The 21,626-nt window shown below is 37.6% G+C and overlaps 1 protein-coding gene across 1 annotated transcript in view; it reads left to right on the top strand.

Annotated features, from left to right (window-relative positions):
• Window positions 1–21,626, top strand: part of CPQ (carboxypeptidase Q) — a 346,392-nt gene that overhangs the window by 176,300 nt on the left and 148,466 nt on the right. Inside the window, exon 4 of the mRNA XM_047089017.1 lies at window positions 16,025–16,136. Coding sequence (XP_046944973.1) covers window positions 16,025–16,136 — 112 coding nt within the window. The remainder of the gene's footprint in view (window positions 1–16,024; window positions 16,137–21,626) is intronic.

The raw sequence follows: 21,626 nt of genomic DNA, 5'->3' as shown, positions 1-21,626 counted from the left end.
ACTCACGGACTGCAAGATCCGTGAGTTCTTGCAGTAAACATCTTTAATGGGTTTAGGTGATTAGAATTGTAAAAGTCAAAGTAATTAATTATAAATTTGTTTTAATTGTTCATTGATCACAAACACTAATATTATTTTTTTTAATTTTTTAATGTTTGTTTATTTTTGAGAGAGAGAGAGAAAGACAGCAGGAAAGGGCAGAGAGAGACAGAAACACAGAATCTGAAGCAGGCTCCAGGCTCTGAACTGTCAGCACAGAGCCTGATGTGGGGCTTGAACCCACAAGTGGCAAGATCCTGACCTGAGCCGAAGTCAGACGCCTAATCAACTGAGCCACCCAGGCACCCCTGATTTTTTTAAGGAACTGAACTAGCTTGATTCTGAATAACATTTTGTTATTAAAAAGAAAGAAATCAAAGTTGGTTTGTTGATTTTCTACTGTATTTCAAGTCTTATGAGTAATATGTGTGAAGGAAATAAAAAGGTCTCTGCCATTAGAAGAGAGTTTGGTATTTCTCAGCTGAGGGGCGAGGATAGAAGGCATGTTCCTCCCTTCTCCCCTGTTCAAAAGGTTGAAACATGTCCAACCTTACTGAAATTTACTGAAGGAACATATGGAGATAAAAATTCATCAATTGTTAAGAGTATAGAGTTGAAAGAGATGAAACAGAGCTCTGTGATGGGCCATTTAGCTTTTTCTTTGATCTTTAAACAACGCTACACTTAAATTTGTCTACAATAGCATAAAACTGATATCTGCCATTTATCATCTACTCCCTATTCTTAGCGATCTTTGCGCCTTCTCTGCAGAGATTATGCTCAAATGGGATGTCAAGATATGCTTTTTGTTTTTAAAAAAATAAAAAGCTTAAGCTTCTCATTTTTACATGAAATATGCCAGACTTTGTTGTGTTCTCTAAGACTCTATTCTGGAGACTCTCTCCCTATATTCTGGGCCCTCCTACAGAGAGCCTTTGTGGGACCAGTCTTGCTGACTCTAGAAATGCAATTGACAGTGGAATCATTTATTAGACTAGCCATTGCCAGGACCAAACTCACCTCAGGTGCATGGGAATCTCTAGTTCAAACACCTGAATTCATTTTCACACAGCACTACCTGGTTACCTAGTAACTACAGAGTTAGTTAGGGAGGGCTGTGTGTTTGTGATTGCTTGAGCTGTAACATCTTTTTCCCCTTTGCAACCTATTACTGAAATGAAAATGTAACTGAGCTATTTCATGGTGTACGAATGTTTTCAAATGGGATAAGTTCATGCTGTTTTAAATTAGACTCGCCAAACAACATTTTTAGAATATTTGTCATATTTTAAATAACATACGCTTGTGATTGATGCTCCCTCTAATTCAAGCAAGCAGCACATAGTACCCTAAACCTGTGCCTGCTGAAGCAGTGTGTGTGAAATCCACTCTACTTTCCAACTCCCCAAGTGCATTTTTCCTAGAAAGAATTGTTTGCAGTGTTTGGGGTGACCGTACAGTAATTATGGTGTAATCAGCACTATAATGGCAACCATGTAAGAGTCCATACTTTGTGCCCAGTGACTGAGACAGTGATGAAGCTATTATGTCATCTCATTTCATTCTCACCACACACTTTAAAGTTGGGTTTGTGTTATTATTCCCACCTTACAGATGTAGAAACAAGGCTTAGAGAGGTTAAATAACTTGCCCATGTCCAGCTGATAGGGATAAATTGTAGGAAGAACTCATTAGACTATGTGTATAGGCAAAAAGTAGCAGGTTAATTTTCAGCACAGTCAAGTAAAAGGTAATGCATTAGAGAAAAGCAATCAAAAGTAGTCACTGCATTGTTTTTTTATGAAGCAGGCAGAAAGATAGAATGGAAATAGCCCTTAGCTCTGTGTCAGAAGCAACGGGTTCTATTTTCAGGCCCTGCCACTTGGGCAAAGCACTTCTCTGTGTAAAAGCAGAGCATTGACCATAATCTCCTAAGGTCATTCTAGCTTTAATAGTGTGAATGTAGGATCCTGAGAAGGAATTCAGAGTTATTGTAGGTTTCTTAATTTATGTAATTCTATGCCATTAAAGAAAATAAGCAAATTCCGGGAAATATCAGGAGAGATGTTATAGTTTCTATATAGCACACAAAAAAGTTACATTATCTATGCATTATGGGTTTGGTTGCTACAGTTTCAAAATCCAATGGAATTGGAGAAAATTCAAAAGGAACCATCAAGATGGTATGATGAGACTGTTATAATGAGTGTAGCAACCTTCATCCTACAAAGAAAAAAAAATGTCTCAGAAAATGTCTCAGAAAATTACCAAAGGAGCTAGAGGTTGATATTGACAGTGGTTATAATTATTATGCCTCCCACAGTATGCCCCTAGGTTCCAATGGAAGTTGATGCAGCATGGCACCAATTCAAGAAGGCAAATTTTAAGTCATAAAAAGTTCTTTTTAGTATGTCTTATTTTCTTAATAATACATATTACTAGTAACATAACTTTAAATTTTTATTCTGGGTCCAACTGAAGAAAAAACGTGATAATAGAAATTTGTAGTAGGAAAAAATACAGGTTTCACAGGAAATCTTTAACAATTCTCATTGAATAATGGCCAAGATAAGCCCATTCTTCCTTTTAGAATCATGGAATCTTAGAGCTGACAGTGCCTTTGGACATTATCTGGCTCAGTGCCCACCTGCCACTCGGACCTCAGGTCATGTATCCATTCTTTACCTGACAGATGTTCCTTCCACTTCTGCTTGAACACTGCCAGGATTTTGCAGCTTACTCCTCTGAGGACTCCTCTGTTCCCTTGCTGAACTGCTCAGATTCATTCTTCTAGCGAGCTGCAATCTATGCATGCACCCTCTGCTCGCTGGCCTGGCTATACCATCTGATCAAGTTCATTCTCTTGTAGATGAGGCATCTAGCCCTTTGAAGCATACTCTTTTCCAGGGTAACATATACAGTTGCTCTTCAAACAGTGTTATTTCCAGGCACTGTAAGATCCTGACATCTCTTCTCCAACCACAGTCTATTTTCTGGAAGGTCTCTATAGGTATCTGGGCAAAAAAAAAGAGAGAGAGAGAGAGAGAGAGGTAAAAGTGTTTGATTAATTGAAATGGGAGTATTACTTTACATAATCAGTATCCTATATTTCTGTCAACAAACCCTAATATTTTATTAATATTTTCCATAGCTGGGACACACTGCTCAATATGTTTAGGTCCACCTAAATTTTCTGATTGTCCCCAGATGAACTGCTATCAACCCAGCATCTCAGGGTGCAATGTACACCTTGATATTTATCCCTGCTGAATTATCTTGTTAGCTATAAGCTATCATTTCTGCTTCAGGGTGATATTATAGAACCTTGATTATTTGGTTAAACATATTAATGATTCATCTTATGTGTTTATCATCTTGAAGTTTATAAGTGTCTCTGAGGTATTGACAGAAATACTGTCTGACATTGTACCAGGGGTGACTTAAGTTAAACACGTGCTAACACTCATAACAAATATGATTTCATGAGAACCGTACTTTGTATTTCTTTTCATCTTCCTCTAATTTTATAGTCTCTTAAAATGCACTGCACTGATAAAATACAAGTTAAATTAATAAACATTTTTTATTAGTATTTTTGTTTCTTTAGAAAATGCACAATTGATGGAAAAGTTTGTTCATTAGTTCTTTCTTTCTTCCTTTCTTTCTTTCTTTTCCCAGGGTATACAGTTAATTATTCAAAATACATGGCCACAATCAACATGTAACTGATGAGACTATAATCTCATGACAAGTCAAAATATTTAGGGGAACATGGATAACCTTATAAGTGTTGACATTAAAAAAATCTAAGTCTGCAGTGATAATGTCACCATATCCGTTAATCGTTCTTTTATCATGATCTTTTATTTCAGTTAATTGCATTTTGGAGAGAGGAACACTATACTATTCATTATCCTTTGTGGTCTCTGTAATGTTCTTAAAATTACCTTGTATCATTAGGTATTTTTTTAAATAGTCATTCCTCATGCACTCTGAGGCCCTAGAATCAATTTTTACCCCTTTTATCTAGTGGGTCTGCCATTACCAAATATTATGACATTCAAGCTGCTTCTACTCCTTATCCTTGAAGTACACTTCTAAGAGGGCAGAAAATAAGTTTTCTGTGCTGTGCAAAGTGTGACCATGCTTCAAGTTAGTTTGGACTTAGAGGAAATCACTTTCAGACTATCTGTTTTGATTTGTGATACACAAACATTATGAAGTTAATCAGCTTTTTAGCCTTTAGAGACTTGATTCTTGTGAGTCTAAAATGATCACTTCTCTTCTTAATGTAGATGTGTTATTTGACAGTGAATATTGAAGTTAAGTTTCAATTTATTATATTCTAAATGGAAAGGAAGAATTTTTCATTTTGGGTATATAAACACAGTACACACTTTTCTCTGACGCTTACGTAAAATTTATATTAGATACAATATTGGTTAAGAAAACTATTCTTTTTCTTTCTAGGGAAAGAAAATTCCCATAAAAAAATAAGACTGAATCAGGGTTAATGGGTAGAATAGTATTCTTTTACACAAAGATACAAGAAAATAAAAAGTTTAATATTTGCAACATCCCCTTCCTAAAACAAAGTATGCTAGTGGAAATTTGGCTTGTTCCTAGAGTCTGAATGCAAAGATTATTAACTAAAATGACCTGGCTGAGGGTATGTGAGCACAAATATGATGAGAGGAGTAAAGACCAAGAACTACTGTGTTTGAAGCATTAGCTTGCTTCCTATGGAGACATAGAATCTTTCAAAGTAAGCGTGGCTTCTTGACATGCTGTTCTGAAGACAAAAATTAGATCACTGAAAAGTCCTCTTAGGGGTATTTATAATGTTATTTGACTATATTTTATTTAAGCTATAATTTATGCGTCAAAATTAAAGTTGTCATCAAGTGTTGACATCACAGGAAGCCATGAAGCTACCCCAAAGTTCACTGCCCAAGTCTTGTGACTTGGGATGGTTGACTTCTGACTCCCCATTACTGTTGTGGTCCATGGACTTGGCAGGCAGGAGCCAACAGAATAATGTGGATGTTTGAGGTAGAAGTAATTTAGGTAACTGTAACTTAAAATACACTGGCTATCTTGACAGGTTAGTGTTAGTTAAAGCCTCCTTCCCACTTCTCAGCTTACCTAGTCTTAGCCACGCCCATAGTGACATCAAACTAGTGCACATAAGCATATGGTGAGACAATTTCTCTTAGTTTTGTCATGTGAGCCTCAGCAACCTGACACTGTCAGGGTTCACATCTTGACCTGGGTTTACTTTCTCTTTTCTTCCTCTGCCTTTGCCAAAGCTTCTTTGCAGTCCTCTTGCCCTCTAATCTGTCTTCTACTTCATCTTCTCTTTTTGTGCTAGTCAGCATTTTGCTTCAATCTCTCCTTCCTTCCTCCGTTCCTCCGTTCCTCCATTCCTCCCTTCCTTCCTCCCTTCCTTCCTTCCTTCCTTCCTTCCTTCTTTTCCTAATCATTCACAGAATAACTAAAAATACCCTATCCTCAAACCAAATTTCTTTCTACTGGGGAAAAAATCCACAGAAGTAAATCTGTATACTAATCCATAGCAATTCATCTTTCTCTCTATGGGAACTGGTGGTAGGGGAGGAATTATTATACAGCCTTCCAGTTACTGTGCTTTTCAAAGTGACAGCATTCATTTGGATAGAAAACCCTGGTCTGTTGTTAGCTTCTTTTCATGGCTCATCAAATTGGTACAGAACTGGAGGCTGCAGAATATTGTGTGGACAGAAGCCTTCAGCTGATCTTGCAGAATGACTTCTGTAGGAACATTCAGAAGATCACAGAAGGTTAAATAATTAAGAAAGTTTCCACAATCAATAGACAAACAAACAAAAAACAGTACCCTAAGCTGCATAGGCTTCTGGGATTTTATAAAACATTAGGGGCCAAAAATAATCCTTTAGTTTATAAAACTAAATGGCAAAAAAAATAAGTTAAAAAATTTCTTTTTCTTTGGTTTTTTTTTTTTGGAAGGCAGCATCTTGGCCCCCGTTTTCTATAATGAAAGATTGATGATACCTCTGTTAGCTGTCTAAATTGAATAATGAAAATCTGTAGAATACCAAAATACCAAGTGCTTCTATTTTTTGTTTTTTAATCTTATGTGCCATGGCTAACAAATGCTTAGAACATAGTGATGAGTGAATGGCTGTGAGAATAGAGAAGTTATAGCTGTGCCCTGTACCATAGTTGGATTTGACCATGAGAAAGATGATCACCATTGAGATCAAAATTGCTTAAAGTCCATCTCCCTTTCCTCCTTTGAGGAAGTTCAAATATAGTGTTGTCATTCAACTCTTCTACTCTTTCCATCCTCTCAAGTGAGACAACTTATCCTGTGGTTGCTTAGGCCAATGGAGAGGGGATTCAGGAACACAGTTCTTTTACTTAAAAGATTATCATTGCCAGTTGCAACCAGTCATGACTTCTGGATGAAACCCGCCACCTTCATTTAATCAGAATGATTTCCTTCCATAGACACTCTCTGCCATGTTCCATCTGCAAGTCAATCTTTAATCAATTTCAGCCATTTCTTCCAAGTACACTGCAATTCACATTCATCAGTCTACCTAAGGCTTATTTTTTCTTGAGTCACAGATAAATTAGGCCCTTCTTATTGTACCTTCAGATACCAGCAATGTGCTTAGAGTATTCAACCAGGAACAGGAATGATCTTTCTTTTATGAAGCCAATTTGAGTGCCCTGAACATTTAAGAGGGGACAGTCAAGAAGGGGAAACAGCTCCTTTCAGGAGTAGCTGTGGTGATGTGTGAGCATTTGGACACGTGGTTCATTATCTTGGGAAAGAAGTCTGTATCCTGCAAGCAGTCAACACCCAGCAGTTTCACTAAACAAAGCTTGAATATAAATTAATTCAAAAGGAGCTCAGATGTTTGTTGTCTTTGAACACACCCTGTGTATTAGGAGTCTAGCTTTATTCTGTAGACCACCTACTCTGTTCATTGGGAAGGACAATATTTGTTCAAACATAGTCCCCTTTGTCTGTGTTGGGCAATAGCACAATACATGCAGCAACTGTCCTCTGAAAACCAAGGCTTTGTCTCTGACAGGGATTATGAAAACACGGATTTCTTGAGAAGTGCCTGCCCACCTGCATTTAGATCCTAAATTGTGGGAAGATCTTGGCAGCCAGAGTATCTAGGAGATGCTCAGGGAGAAGTCTATTGAGGTTATGGAGACTTTTCAAAGGACAATTTCCTCCTTTAAAGTGGTTAGAATAGAAGAAGAATTCTTAAGAACTGTCATGGAATATTGGATTAGATGGAACCTTGAAAGATTTTATTTATCCCTCCTTTGTTAGCTTTCCATGTAAGACCTAAGAATGGATCCTATTTTAGAAACCCTCCCAGGAGTGAAATTTTCCATAATCTTTCCCCAGTTAGCCACTTTTTTAACTTCTACAAAAGCCGTCCATCAGAAAATTCTTGATCATTTATATGACCCTCACAGTCACTGGTATGGCCCAAACCTGGTTCCCTTGCCTTTTCTTTTGGTGCTCAGTCCCTCCACAGATGGGCCTGTCAGGGCTGAAGCCCATTATTAGATCACGTCTTGGCTTCTTCTCTAAGGCCAAATAATGAGAAAACTTTTTTCCTCCTTTTTTTTGTAGGTCATATTTTTCAACTATCTAATGATTTTTGTTGTTGAAAATTGGATTGGGGATTTCCTGTGTCTGGAATTGCACTAGGCCTTGAACTTTGCAACCCTGATACTCCTCCTGCTACCTCTTAAAATACACCAAATAAAATGAGACCGAGAGAATGAAGCAGCTGCAAGCAACGAAAAACATCACAAAAGCAACAAATAAAAACACTGAGTAGTTGTCTTTCTGGGTTTTTTTTTTATTGAACAAGACATTTGTAAAATGAAGCATGCTTCAAAGTTAAGTGGGCATTTTGTTTATTAAGGATCAATCAATACGAACTTGGTTAGGTTTAGATAAACACCTATATAATTTATAATTTAAAATGCAGAATGTTAAAAACTAGGCATGCCAAGAAGATTAAGTATGACTTAACTTCTTAGTGGCCCTTTCTTAGCATATCTAGTATCTATATAACTTCCATTTTCTATGGGCATTTGGAGACCATTGAGCCATTATCACGATGGCTTTCAATATGCTGCTGGATAGAAGTAATTTTGATTTTTACATTTATCTTTGATCTGTAGCTGGTTTTACAGGGCATTCTTTCTTTTTCAGATTTTAGTATCAATCTTATGATTGTAAGTAAATGTAGACATTTTCCATATTTGTTTCTTTGCTTTGTAACAGTTGGATTAGGATGAGATATATCTGACCTGTAACGTCAGATATATCTCTCTGAGCCCCATGACTTTGAAGATACGTCTTTAATAACTCTTGCTATTGTTCAACATACACATTTGTAAGACTTTTTTAACGTATGTGTATAGCCTAAAAAACAATAATGAAAAGATCACACACGTTCTCACCACTCAGTTTCAGAGAAAGAACACTATCAGTGCCTTAGAAACCCACTCAAATCATCTGCATATGACTCTCTATGATCAGCTCCTCCTCTCTGCCCCAGCCCCCACCCAATATAAGAACTATCCTGATTTTGGTTTACCATTACTTTGCTTTTCTTCATAATTTTACTATCTTTGTATGCATTGCTAAAGATTATATTCTCTAGTTCAACCAGATTTTGAAATTAAATAATGGAATCATACTCTTCTATTTCTTTTGTGACTTCCTTTTTTGTTCTTGCTTTGCTCCTATATTTTTGTTTTGAGATTCAGTTATGTTGATAGATGCAGCTGTAGGTCATTTTCACTATTTTATAATATTCCACTGTATGACTGTGCCACAATTTATTTATCCATTCTGTTGATGGACATTTGGGTTGGTTTTAGTCTGAGGCTTTATGATTGCCTCTATATGACCGTTTTGGTACACGTGTCCCAGAACTCAAGTGCCAGAATTCCTCATATATATGCACCTAAAGTGAAATTGTTGGATTGTGAGATGCACATATGTTCAATTTAATAGGATGTGCCTAATGGTTTTCCTAAATGGCTTTAATAAGCCATTTAGGTTTTTCTGCTCCTTCCTGCAGTGGATGAGAATTCCTTTTGCTCAGCATCCTTGCCAAGACTTCGTATTGTTAGATTAAAATTTTTTTTCCAGTTAGATACAGAATAGAATTTTTTGAGGATTTAATTTGCATTTCCCTGATCAATGATGAGGTTGGTCATCTTTTCAAATGCTTTGTATCCATTCATAATTTCTTATATGTGAAATGCCTATTTATGTCTTTTTTCCATTTTCCTGTTGGATTGCTCATCTTTTCTAGTTGAATAGTAGGAATTCCTTATATACATTCAAACCTTGGTTTATGAGCATAATCCGTTCTGGAAACATGCTTGTAATCCAAAGCACTTGCATATCAAAGCCAATTTCCCCATAAGAAATAATGGAAACTCAGATGATTCATTCCACAGCCCAAAAATGTTCACATAAAAATGATTACAATACTGTAATATAATACAAAATAATAAAGAAAATACAAGCTATAAAGAAAAATAAACAAATTAACCTGAACTTACCTTTGAAAACCTTCGTGTGAGGGAGACAAGAGACAGGAGGGTTATTGTGTAGGACGACTTTCACTATCACTAATGGAATCACTGCTATCTATTGGCTCAGTGGAATCTTTTCCTTTTCGAGCAACTTTAACAAGGAACCTATCCAATGATACTTGCTTTTGCCCCCTTTTGAGGATTTCACAGAAATGTGACATTGCATTCATCACCCACAATCCCACAGAGAGAGAAGAACCATTGGCTCAGTTGTGATCATGTGATGTTTGGTGTCACATACTACTTGTATTGCAAGACATCACTCGTTTATCAAGTTAAAATTTATTAGAAATATTTGCTTGTCCTGTGGAACACTCACTGAACAAATTAATCGCAATCCAAGGTTTTACTGTATTTTGAATATAAACCACCTTTTGGTTATATTTATTATAAATATCTTCTCCCAACTTGTAGCAAATCCTCTCATTCTGTTATTCTCTTGATAAACAGGAAGTCTTCATTTTCCTATAGTTGAATTTGTGCATCTTTTCTTGATCCTTTGCATTTTTTGTATCTTGTTGAAGAACACTTCCTCCTCCCCTAAAGACATGAAAATATTTTTCTTTTTCTTACAAAAGTTTTAAGTTTTGACTTCACTTAAGTATTTAGTCCCTTAAATAACTATATTTTTCATTTCCATTTGACTTTGTAACTATAGTTTCCATCTCTCTGATGAAATTTCCCGTCTTTTCCACTAGATTTTTAACATATTAATCATAATTATTTTAAACTCCTTGTCTGATATTTTGAATATATGGGCTACATTGGGTCGACGGTATTGTGTTGAATATTGTATTTCCTGACAACGGATTGTTTTATTTCTTGCCTATTTTATATGTCATAATTTTGATTGCATGCTAGATGTCATATGTACCAGAACAGTGGAGCCTGAGGTGAACAGTATGTGAGTGCAAAAGTGCTTACTCCTCTTCTGTCCAGCCATTAGTCTGAGAGTGGATGAGTCCATCTTTCATTGCTGAGCTAGGTTTGGATTTTATTGTCTCTATTCTTACCTTTGGTGCTCACATGTTTCAAATTTCTCTAGCAGTGGGTTGCTGCTACTCTGTTTTTAGTGTAGGGATTGGGTTGCTTGGAGGACTTTTCTCAGTATTGTGCTTTATCCTCAGCTTTCAGCAGGCTCTGTATGTTGGCACCACAGCGGGTGTTTCTCTCTGTGCTCCTGCCCTTCCCTCGGCTATAAGCTGTTAATGCTGTGCTTGTTACTCACTGGGGACTCCTGGTGGGGACAGGGTAGTTTCTTGGTTCTCCTGCCCCTAGGTCTCAGCCAGGCTCTGTGTGCCTGAGGACAAGAGTGGGGCTTTCCCAACATTTCTACTCTTTCCCAAGCTCCTGTGGAAGCCAAACTCTGCTGTAGTCATGGGAATGAGTATCCCACCCCACTCCGAGCCCTCACCCCAAGGCAGCAGGACTCTGCTTTAAGTCAATGCAGGATTCTAGGTATGAGCAGGTTTCCTGCCCTCCCCAAGAGGCATCCATGCTTTTCCTAGTGTCAGTACAGGGTGGGAGTGCAATTTTCTACCCCTTTCCCTGTAGCCACTGACCTTTGCCCAGGACTGCCCTGCATGATAGCACTCTCCCTCTCCCGGAGGGGCAGGTGACTTCTTCCTATGAGAGAAGGGCCCCAGAAGCAGGTTATGTTTGGCGCCTGCCTCCCAATAGTATCTGGTCATCATCTGCACTCCTGCATCACTGAGGCAAGCTCTCTCAGGGCTTCTGCCCTGCTCCCAGTATTTCTTGGGAGTACCTGATGGAGGCCTGTGGAAAAGATCTGGAAATTTGGGTACCTAGTGCCTTACGTGAGAGGTTTCCAGGTATTCTAAACTCTCATATTTAACCCACATTCGCCTTTTCAGAATTTGTTAACCTTTTAGTTGTCTTCTTCATTCCTGCTTTTGTCTGCCACCTCTGTCTATTGCTGGCACCTGTCCCTCCTGTCTGCAAAAGGCCAAGCAACTCATGTGTCCCATCTCTCCTTGAGCTTGTTGTCCTCTGGAATTCAGTGCCTCTGACTGAATCACAATCTGAAATCTCTGATGGGCCTTAAAAAGTTATGCTTTTATAGATCATCCAGATTTCTCTCATTGTTAGGGCAGGCACAGAACACTCCTGTGGCTATCCACCTTTTAGGAGGAAGCACACTGATCTTTCCTCTCCATGCTACCACCACTCTATTTTCTTTCTTTGCCCAGTATTTCTTTATAGCACTTAAAACTACCATCATATCATATTTGTTTATTGTCTGTTTCCCTTACCAGAATGATAATCCCATTAAGATAGAATATTTATTTATTTTTTCATTTCTGTATTTCTGGCCCATAATAGGAACTCAACACAAATTGTTGAATAAATGCATGATGCAGTGAATGCCAAAGATCGTGGCATTTTCTCCAATACCTTGAATTAACTTGCTTTCATAAGAATGTACTTCCACTGAGGCTGTTTTCTCTCCTTGTTCTGCCATATTTTTCATATGTCCCATTTTGATTATGTTCTTACTCATCATTTAATCAGGCAAATCTATTTGCACTAGTGTCTCCGGATGTACCAATAATGAAGACGTAAGGGGCTTGTCCTTGAGGCTGCTGTCTGTCTACCCTTGATTTAGTTTATCTCTGCTCTCAGGCCCACAGCTGGCCTGTAGGGGGTTGTGTGCCACGGCTGGTCTTTGTTCATCTTAGCAGGTTCCCATTCGGTGTGTTTCTGCCCTTCTGTGGTAGGTTCTCTCTCCCACCGCCCCACCCGACCTCAAGGCCTGAGTCTTTGGTGGTCAAGGCTAATGTGTTCCTCACAAATAAGAAGCTGCATTTCAGATCATCACAGTTCTGCTTCTGCCTTCATAATTGTTTTGGTGTGCCTGCTATTGCCGCTGTTGTTGTTTTAATAACTTTTACTCTTTGCTGTGTTTGGAAGAGATGGTGGTAAAAAGGAAAGTGGTGGGTGGGGAATTGGTCAGTGCTCTACCTGCCTCGGGGAGCAGCACACAAGAGGAGTAAATAGGTGGGTGTCCCACTTCTGTTAGTTCTAGGCCATCCTGTTGCAGTAAGGGCTCCACATCTGGCAACAGAGGCAGTGAAGGGACTGTGTATTTTCCTGTCTTTTACCAGGTGATTCTTTTTCAAGAAACTAGAGCTTACTGTGCCTCTTGGTAGTCTGTTTTTAGTATGTTTGCCTAAATCGGATACAAATGTATTATAAGTAATGTTCGTTTCTGCCTGACCCTGACACAAGGCATGGTGAGTTTGTATGTTGTACTGGTTTATCCTTTGTGGGACTGCATTAAAGCATGATAATGCAGATACCGTGTTGAATGAGACCTTGTGCATCACTGTTTTCTTTTTCTTTTTCTTTTTCTTTTTTTTTTGCATCACTGTTTTCTAAGGGGAGTAGAGCTCTTATGATTCAGAAAACTCAAGTTTGTTAAAAATGCTACTGAATTGTCATTACCTACTTTTTATATCAAAATTACAGCTGCTGTCTCACAGTGGCCCCCAATATATTTTCTGATTTTAAAAAACATATTAAAATAAGCTCTTATAATCTACATGGTTTGTAGTCAATCTTCTTTAGCACTGTGCCAAAGACCTTATTTTATGGGATAACATTTAGTTTCCTATCATTCAAAACCATTTCTCCCACCTTTTAATTATTTAAGTAATAATTCTGGGTTGATAATGGAGGCATTTTAGAAAACATAAATAAGTATGATTGTAAAATAACCTCAATTATTCTGAAAGATGAAATAACAGCTACCTTGATTTAGTTACTCTTATGTGTTAACTGGGAAAAAGTTCATTAAAACACATTTTGACACTTTTAATCCACGGGAACTCCAATTTCATTGAGAAAATGGGTCCGAGGATGGTGAGAATGTTGACTAATTGGCTTGTCCATCCCACATGGGATTACACCAACGTCTGAGTCAGAATTTCCTGCTATTGCAGCATGTTTTCTTCTTCATTTTTTTCCTCTTTCCTTAGAAACAATCCATTTGGGTTCATTACATGGCCATTTGTTAGTCTCGTTAGTTACAAGGCATTGTACTTGTTTGTGACTACAATGAAGTCATGCCGGCTGGGTCTGGCTGTGTGTGTATGCAGAGTCAATGGAGGATCCTACAGCTGCCTGGGGAATCAGGCAGTGCAAGGGGTCACCCTGATATTTCAGAACCCAAATCCTGCTTTCCCAAAGTCATGGGGCATTTTTGTTTCATTCATCGAGAAGATTCGTTCAACTTTGGTTTGCTTACTACATGCTGTATATAGACATAATCTGTTGAACTTTTGAAAACTTTTTATTGGTATGTAATGTTCTCAGAGAAAGTGTACAGATCCTAAGTGTGTAACAAGATAAGCTTTTACAAACTGAGCACACCTGTGTAACTGTACCCAGATCAGGAAACAGAATGTGCCCAGCACCCCAGAAGCTCTCCTTCATGTCACTAACCCTTCTCACCTTGGGTAACCATTCTCCTTTGTTTTGATTGTTTTTATATTTTATATACATGGAATTATACATGATACATATTATTTTGTGTCTGGCTTCTTTCATTTCATAATGTTTATGAGATTTATCTCCATTGATCATGTATTGTGTTCGTTCATTATTACTACTATGTAGTGTTCCATTGATCAGTACAACACAGTTTATTCATTCCTCTGTTAACAGGCATTAAAGTAGTTTCCTTTGGTGGGGGGGGGGCAGGGGCCATTATGAACATTCTGAGCATTCTAGTACATCTCTTTTGGTGAAGGTATACATACACACATACATTCCTGTTGGATATATATAGAAGTGGAAGTGTTGGGGCACACACAGGGTGTGTGTATGTTCAGACTCAGTAGATAAATCAGTTTTCCAGAGTGGTTATAAGCACTTACACTCACACCAACAGTGTGTGAGAGTTCCAGTCTATCTCCTCACCAATATTTGACATTTTCTATCTTTTTTATTTTAGTCATTTTGGTGGAAATGTATTGAATGTGGTTTAATTTGTATTTCCTTGATGATAGTGAACCCAAGCACCTTTTCACTTGATTATTAGTATTTGTATGCCTATTTTTATGAGTTGTCAATTCAAGTCTTTTGCCCATGTTTTTATAAGTTGACTCCCTGTTTATTTCTGTTTGGTAGGAATTTTTTATATAGTCTGGATATGGTTCCTTTGCTGTGTATATGTATTGTAAATATCTTCTCTTCCTCTGTGGGTTGCCTTTTCACTCTTGTAATGGGGTCTTTTGATGAACAGATACTCCTTATTTTTTAAAAGTTCAGTTTGTTACTTTTTCTTTTATGGTGTGTGCTCTTTGCCTAGTCCAAGTTGACAAAACTGTTCTATGCTTTCCTCTAACATCTTTATTTAGATTTGTAATCTATCTGATTTGACATTCATATATTGTGTGAAATAGAGGTCAAGGTACAATTTTTCCATATGGATATCCCATTAAGCAAGCATCACTTAACTTGCTTTGTTTAAAATGTTTTAATGAAATTTAGTTTTATTGAAATACGGTTTCTATTTTCCTGGAGATAATTACTAATGATTCTTGAAAATAATTTAAAACTTTGGTGATTTAAAATTTGTAATATAATCTGCAGACTTATTTAAGACTAGTGTAAATTTAATTTTTTTAAAAGTTCTTTGTCTAACTAGACTGTAGTTTGTAACCCCAGTATATTTATTTATTAACACCAGAGTGATTTATAGTACACAGATCATAAACTGAGGGTTTATGGGGGGTGGGAGGGAGGGGTGGGTGGGTGATGGGTATTGAGGGCACCTGTTGGGATGAGCACTGGGTGTTGTATGGAAACCAATTTGACAATAAATTTCATAATAAAAAATAAAAAATGCTAAAAAAATAATAAAAATAATAAAATAAAAAATTATCGTTCTCACTTTTTCATTTGAATTCAGTTCAACACATGTTTATTATTGTCTGCTAGAATTTGGGACAGTTGAGAATATAGTTGAAGTTTTGAGCCCCATTTATGTCATTTAGCTTTTAAGCCATATAATAAAGTTGTAAAACATCGGTCAGTAATAAACCATTTCACTTTAGTATTCAAACTTATATTAGTGAAGAGAAGTACAAGGTGATAATTTTTATTACTGTTAGGATGACCTTACACCCTTTATATAGAGCGTTATACCAGGTTTTCCACTAGTAATGACATAGATCTTTTAAGATGTAAAAATAGAAAAGAAAATATAAAAGTTTCATTTCTATATTTGGAATGACTATGAATGCTTCCTCTTTGATGTCATTTCTGCTTAGTTTTATTTTTTTTCTCTTTTTATTGTTTGTTCTAGGTCGTACTGGTCAGTGGACATCTGGACAGCTGGGATGTGGGGCAGGGTGCCATGGATGATGGTGGTGGAGCCTTTATATCATGGGAAGCACTCTCGCTTATTAAAGATCTTGGTAAATATTTAGAAAGTCATTAACCAATGTATGAGGATCTCAGTAGTGACATGTTTAACTCAACACACAAAATACTGAACAGATTAGTGACTGTAGTATGTTCAGAGATCCTCCTGAGATCTATGTGTTCGTTAGTTTATTCTCAGAAAAGAATGAATTTGTCCCCTTAAAGAAAGAAATTTTTATTCAAGTGTATGCCAGATATCCAAAGTATCAAATATGAGGCACTAGGGAAAAAGAACAAGTAAATAAAACTGTAGCGAATATAACCACATCAGCTGGAGACTATGTAAGGAAACCATGACCAAGTCCAAAGAAAAGTCAGCAGCTCCCCCTGCCTCCTTTTCCTTGTTCATCTTAAAGACATTATTAGGCTGTTAGGATAGCTTTACTGCAGCTATCTTTCCATGGCAGAAGTCAAAGAGAGCAATGTAGAACTGAAGGAATGATCCTTCAATAAGGACCCACAATAAGGAATCTAGGCTGGAAAACAGGAACTTCCAGGTGAACCTAGAAATGAAGAAGATGGACAGGCATACAAAGGATAAGCTAATAGTAAAGCAGTTTTTGATGACCCTATTTGCACACACAAAAAAACATATATTTCCTCTTTGTGTGCTGGTCAAAAAGGTGGATTTTGAGTGAGGTTAGAAATAATGAAACAGTCTGGGGGCGCCTGGGTGGCTCAGTTGGTTATGTGTCCAACTCTTGGTTTGGGCTCAAGTCATGATCTTGCAGTTATGAGATTGAGCCCCAGGTGGAACTCTGCACTGAGTGCAGTGCCTGCTTGAGATTCTCTCCCTCTCTCTCTCTCTCTCTCTCTGTACCCCTCCCCCCCACACTCTTTCCCTCTCAAAATAAATAAATAAACTTAGAAAAATAGAAATAATGAAACAATTTGAAGAGTCCCACATCTGAGTTAGGGCAGGGGTGGCTTTAAAATGCCTCATCAGCACAATGTTTTTTCATAACTCTGAAGTAGCCTCAGCTTCATATACAGTAAAGATCAGAGCATCCTTTTTGGTGAAGGCTTTATATATATATATATATATATATATATATATATATATATATATGTATGTATATGTTTAAATTCATACATTTCTTCCAGTGTTTAATAACCCTTCTAATCTTATAAATAAGCCTATTAAATAATTGGCCATATTAACAATAGATTGCTGAAATGGTCTTGCTTAGGCATATCTTTGGTGTGCCATTTTGGTTTATGTCTTACTTGTGTTTTAAAAATGGGGAAATGGAGAGGTGGTTGTGAGTTTTGTACTTCTAAACAGTCCTGTGTCCCTTAACCTTGATACTACTGACGTTTGGGGCTACATGATTCTTTATTGTGGGGTCTGTCTCATGCATGTAGGATGTTTAGCAGCAACCCTGGACTCTATCTACGAGATACCAATAAGCACCATCCCCCTCAAGTTTTAACAACCAAAATGGTCTCCAGACATTGCCAAATATCCCTTGGCAGGTCAGGGGTGGTAGTGGAGGAATGCATAAAATTTCTCCACTAAAATAAACTAATAAAAAAAAATCACTAAGAGACCTGAATACAGGACCTTTTTTTTTTTTTTTTTTTTTTTTAGAGAGAGAAAATGAACTCATTGGAAACCTTACATTCCATGTACTTACGCTTTCAACACTTCCGTACTGAACACCTACTGTATGAAACCACTCGGTAAAATCTGGACATACAGAAAGGTTTAAAACATGTCCTCTGTTCTTAAGAACCCTTAGAATAGAATTGGAGCATACACAAGCACCTACACATATAGGTGCCAGTATAGACATAATTTCAAGGTCTGCTTTTATTTTTTTTTTATTTTTTATTTTTTCCAACGTTTATTTATTTTTAAGACAGAGAGAGACAGAGCATGAACGGGGGAGGGGCAGAGAGAGAGGGAGACACAGAATCGGAAACAGGCTCCAGGCTCTGAGCCATCAGCCCAGAGCCTGACGCGGGGCTCGAACTCCCGGACCGCGAGATCATGACCTGGCTGAAGTCGGATGCTTAACCGACTGCGCCACCCAGGCGCCCCTCAAGGTCTGCTTTTAGAATTGTGTAAGATTTGAGAGAGATGAATTGTCCAGCAAACAAAACCCAAAAACATGCATTCCTTCAGAGAAGATCTGGGGTACTCTATGTGTGAATCCTCTCCTCCTTCCCTTAAAAATATTCCCTTGGTGGTCTGTTCTCTCTGTCCTTACCTTCACTCCGGAATGAAGTGGGTTCTAGACATGAGGCAGGCAGATATCAAACATTTCCCTCTTTATAGGGCCCAGATATGCGTTTGGGAAGTTGATTTTATTTTGATGTGTTCAGCCAGCTTGATTAGAAACAAAGTGGTATAGCAAAGAGAGAACCAGACCCATCTGAATCAGAGTTTACGTCACTCTGTGCCTCAAACTGCTTTTTTGGCCTCAGGCAGGTCATTTGAACTCTCTGGTCTTAATTTTCTTTATCTCTTTTAACTGTAAGCTTCCAGAATATTTTATCTGCTTTAGATGGGAATAAAAATGATGTCTTCTCTAGGCTTTGAATCTAACATTTTTAGTATTCAGCATGGAATCCTAAATCACCATTAATTGAGTTGGATTCAGTTGCATGGATGAATGTAACATCATGCAAAGGTGGATTAAGTATTTTTTTTCAACACTGACTTCAGTTGCTTTTGATAGCTAGTAAATAGCCTCCTTCAATTCAAGACTTAACTCTCCTATAGGTTTCTGAAAACCTATGAAGAAACCTATGTTTATTCACGTAAACATATGAAAACAAACTCTAAAATAAAGAGTCATATTTCTTTTGAGTAGGTGTTAAGAGGTAGCATGACATACTGTTAAAAGGCATAGGACTATGGAGCCAGACTGCCTGAGTTCATATCCTGGCTCTGCATTTACAAAGTGTGTGGCTTTTGCCTTTCTGTGCCTCAGTTTTCTCATCTGTGAAATTGGGATAATAATGTTCCTAACTCATACAGTTGCTTTGAAAACTAAATAGTCTACTCACATAATGTACTTAGAATAGTGTCTGATCCAACCGAGTACTCAATAAATGTTAACTTTTATTATTTAATAAGCGTTACTCTGACAGTACTATATTTTTTATGTAAAGGAGAATGATAATTTTTTTTTACCCTTACCCCCATTAGTAATTATATTGCTTCCTCACTTAATATGTTAGTTAAACTGATGTAACTCTAGGTCCAGCTGCTGTGGTATACCTAAATATGCTTTCTCTTTACTATTTAAGCTGCTGTCTCTTATATGATGGAAACCCAGTGACTCCTTCACTTTTTTCTACTTTCATACTACATTTTCAGGCATCTGAATTTCTCCTTGTCACTTCCTGCTTAGGTCAAATGCCCAGTGTCATCTCTGTACCTCACTTCCTGTGATTGTGCCCACTGAGTCTTACTCTTTAAAGTTAAAATTAGATTGTGAATTTCTATTTGTAGATTGCCTATGTGTTTTAATACAAAGAGCTGGGTCCAACATGTGACATATAAGTTCTAGTTGAAAATAACTGGTACACATGAACAAGAAATAGGACTTTGGGAAATGGGTTCATAATTATATTACTTAACTATATTAAGCCCAAACTATTTAAGTGGTGAAGTATGAAAACTCTGTGGCAATGTCTTTTTCCAAGGAAAGTAACTTCTTTTGGCTGCTGTTCCTTGGACGACATGTCATGCAGCACGCGTGTATGTCAAAGTCCTACAGTGGGGCTTGTGAATTTGAATGTTGGTCAAGCAGGGATTTCTGATATTTAGGAATATAGTTCTAAGGTCCGTCCTTCCCTCCTTATCTCTTTTCCTTTGTTCTCTTCTTTTACTATTATTATAGGTTCACTCTTTTGCCCAGGCCCTCAGCTAAAATTATATTCAATTAATCTAACAGAAGAGATATTTGTGCTTTCCAAATATAATCAGTCATTCCTGTGTAACTGTCAACAGAAGGCTATTTGCTTTGAAATGCTATTGAATACTTCTTTGTGTTTGTGGTTTACTGGACTTGAAACTGTTTATTTGAAATGTCATTTCCTGGAATGTTCTGGTGTCAGTGAACAAAGCCTATGGCAAAGGATCCTATGCTTCAGAATGTTCATTTGGCACTTGAAAAATAAACCACCATCCATCCCCAAATTCTTCCAAATTTACCATTTTCTGTGAAGTTAGAATTTTGAGTTTTTAGGCCTAAACAAAGGGAAAAGATCAGAAGTAATAGCACTACTGGGTTGTTGAAATGAGGAATATGTGTGAAACATCTTTCTAGAGAAATTTAAATGTGAGCATCCTGGTTGTGATTATTACAGAGCTTGAGAGTCTATGTGTTAGAAAAATATTTTATTTGTAAATTCCTTCACTGATTCACTCAACAAATACTCACGGTGCACTGGCCTGCATGTCAGTGAGTGCCAGATGCCTTGTACCAAAGAGGAATGAGACATGGTCCTTGAAGGCCTTGAAGTGAGAGAGACATTGAATTCAAAAATTGCCATGAAACTGTTTTAAGTTCTTAAATTGAAGGATGTACAAACTGCTTTGGGCACCTAGGAGCAGGAGGGATTGGTATGGCTTAGCTGGGTCAAAGCACCTTCACAAAGGTGATAGTTAAGCTTTCTTTTATAAAGATAAATAGAAATTCCTGAAGCAAAAGGGGCACAATGAAGAATTCCCAGGAGAGCACAGAGCCTCCAGGCCTGCACATCATTAAAAATGAGGAATAAATTGTTGACAGTAGCAGTGTTGGGATCGTAAGGGAAGAGAGGATTTGCAAAATTGCAGGAAATGTTCACTTTTTATTTAATATTTTTAATAACATTACATTTTTGTATAGTAAGAAGTTGTGATTTTAGTAATCAAGGGAAAAAAAACCTTCAAAAGCCAAAGGAAAGATTCTTGGCATTGCCATTATCATAAACATTGTTTTAACAGGAACAACAGAGCAGAAGTAGGAAGTAGGAAGAGTTATGCAGGAGCCGTCAAGCCCTCCCAGCCCAGAAGTACACAAGGGCACACAGCCACATGCATGCCAAGGCTTTGGACTAGTCAGAGCTTTAAGTACCCATTTCGAGTGCAGTGGGTTCTCTCTTAGAGGGATGCATACATCCAGTGAGAGGATTTCTTTCTCTCCTGTCAAACCTCCCTTGAAAAATTCCCAGGCGGTCCAATCCAGAATAACCAAGCAAGGGAAATGAACAGCCTCCAATGAGATGGAAATCTAAAAGGTAGAGCTAGAGACAGGTAGAGCCCTGAAGCCAACTTGACACCTGCCCAGACTAAAAAGGCAATCCCACTTGGAAAGGACCTCCTCCCTGCCCTGGGCTTAGTCATACCTCTGAGTATAATAACTGTTCTAAAAGCTAACATCTACGGAATATTACTGTGTTTTGGACATCGTGTTAAGTACTCCACTATGCACACGCTCTCTTTTCTTCTGGACAACTCCAAGGTGTGGATACACTTGTTATAC

The sequence above is a fragment of the Lynx rufus genome, unplaced genomic scaffold (genome assembly GCF_022079265.1).
Source record: "Lynx rufus isolate CCGP_SWC_20201006 ecotype Redwood Valley unplaced genomic scaffold, mLynRuf1.p SCAF_26, whole genome shotgun sequence".
NCBI classification, from domain to species: Eukaryota; Metazoa; Chordata; class Mammalia; order Carnivora; family Felidae; genus Lynx; species Lynx rufus.
This window is presented reverse-complemented; position numbering and strand designations above follow the sequence as displayed.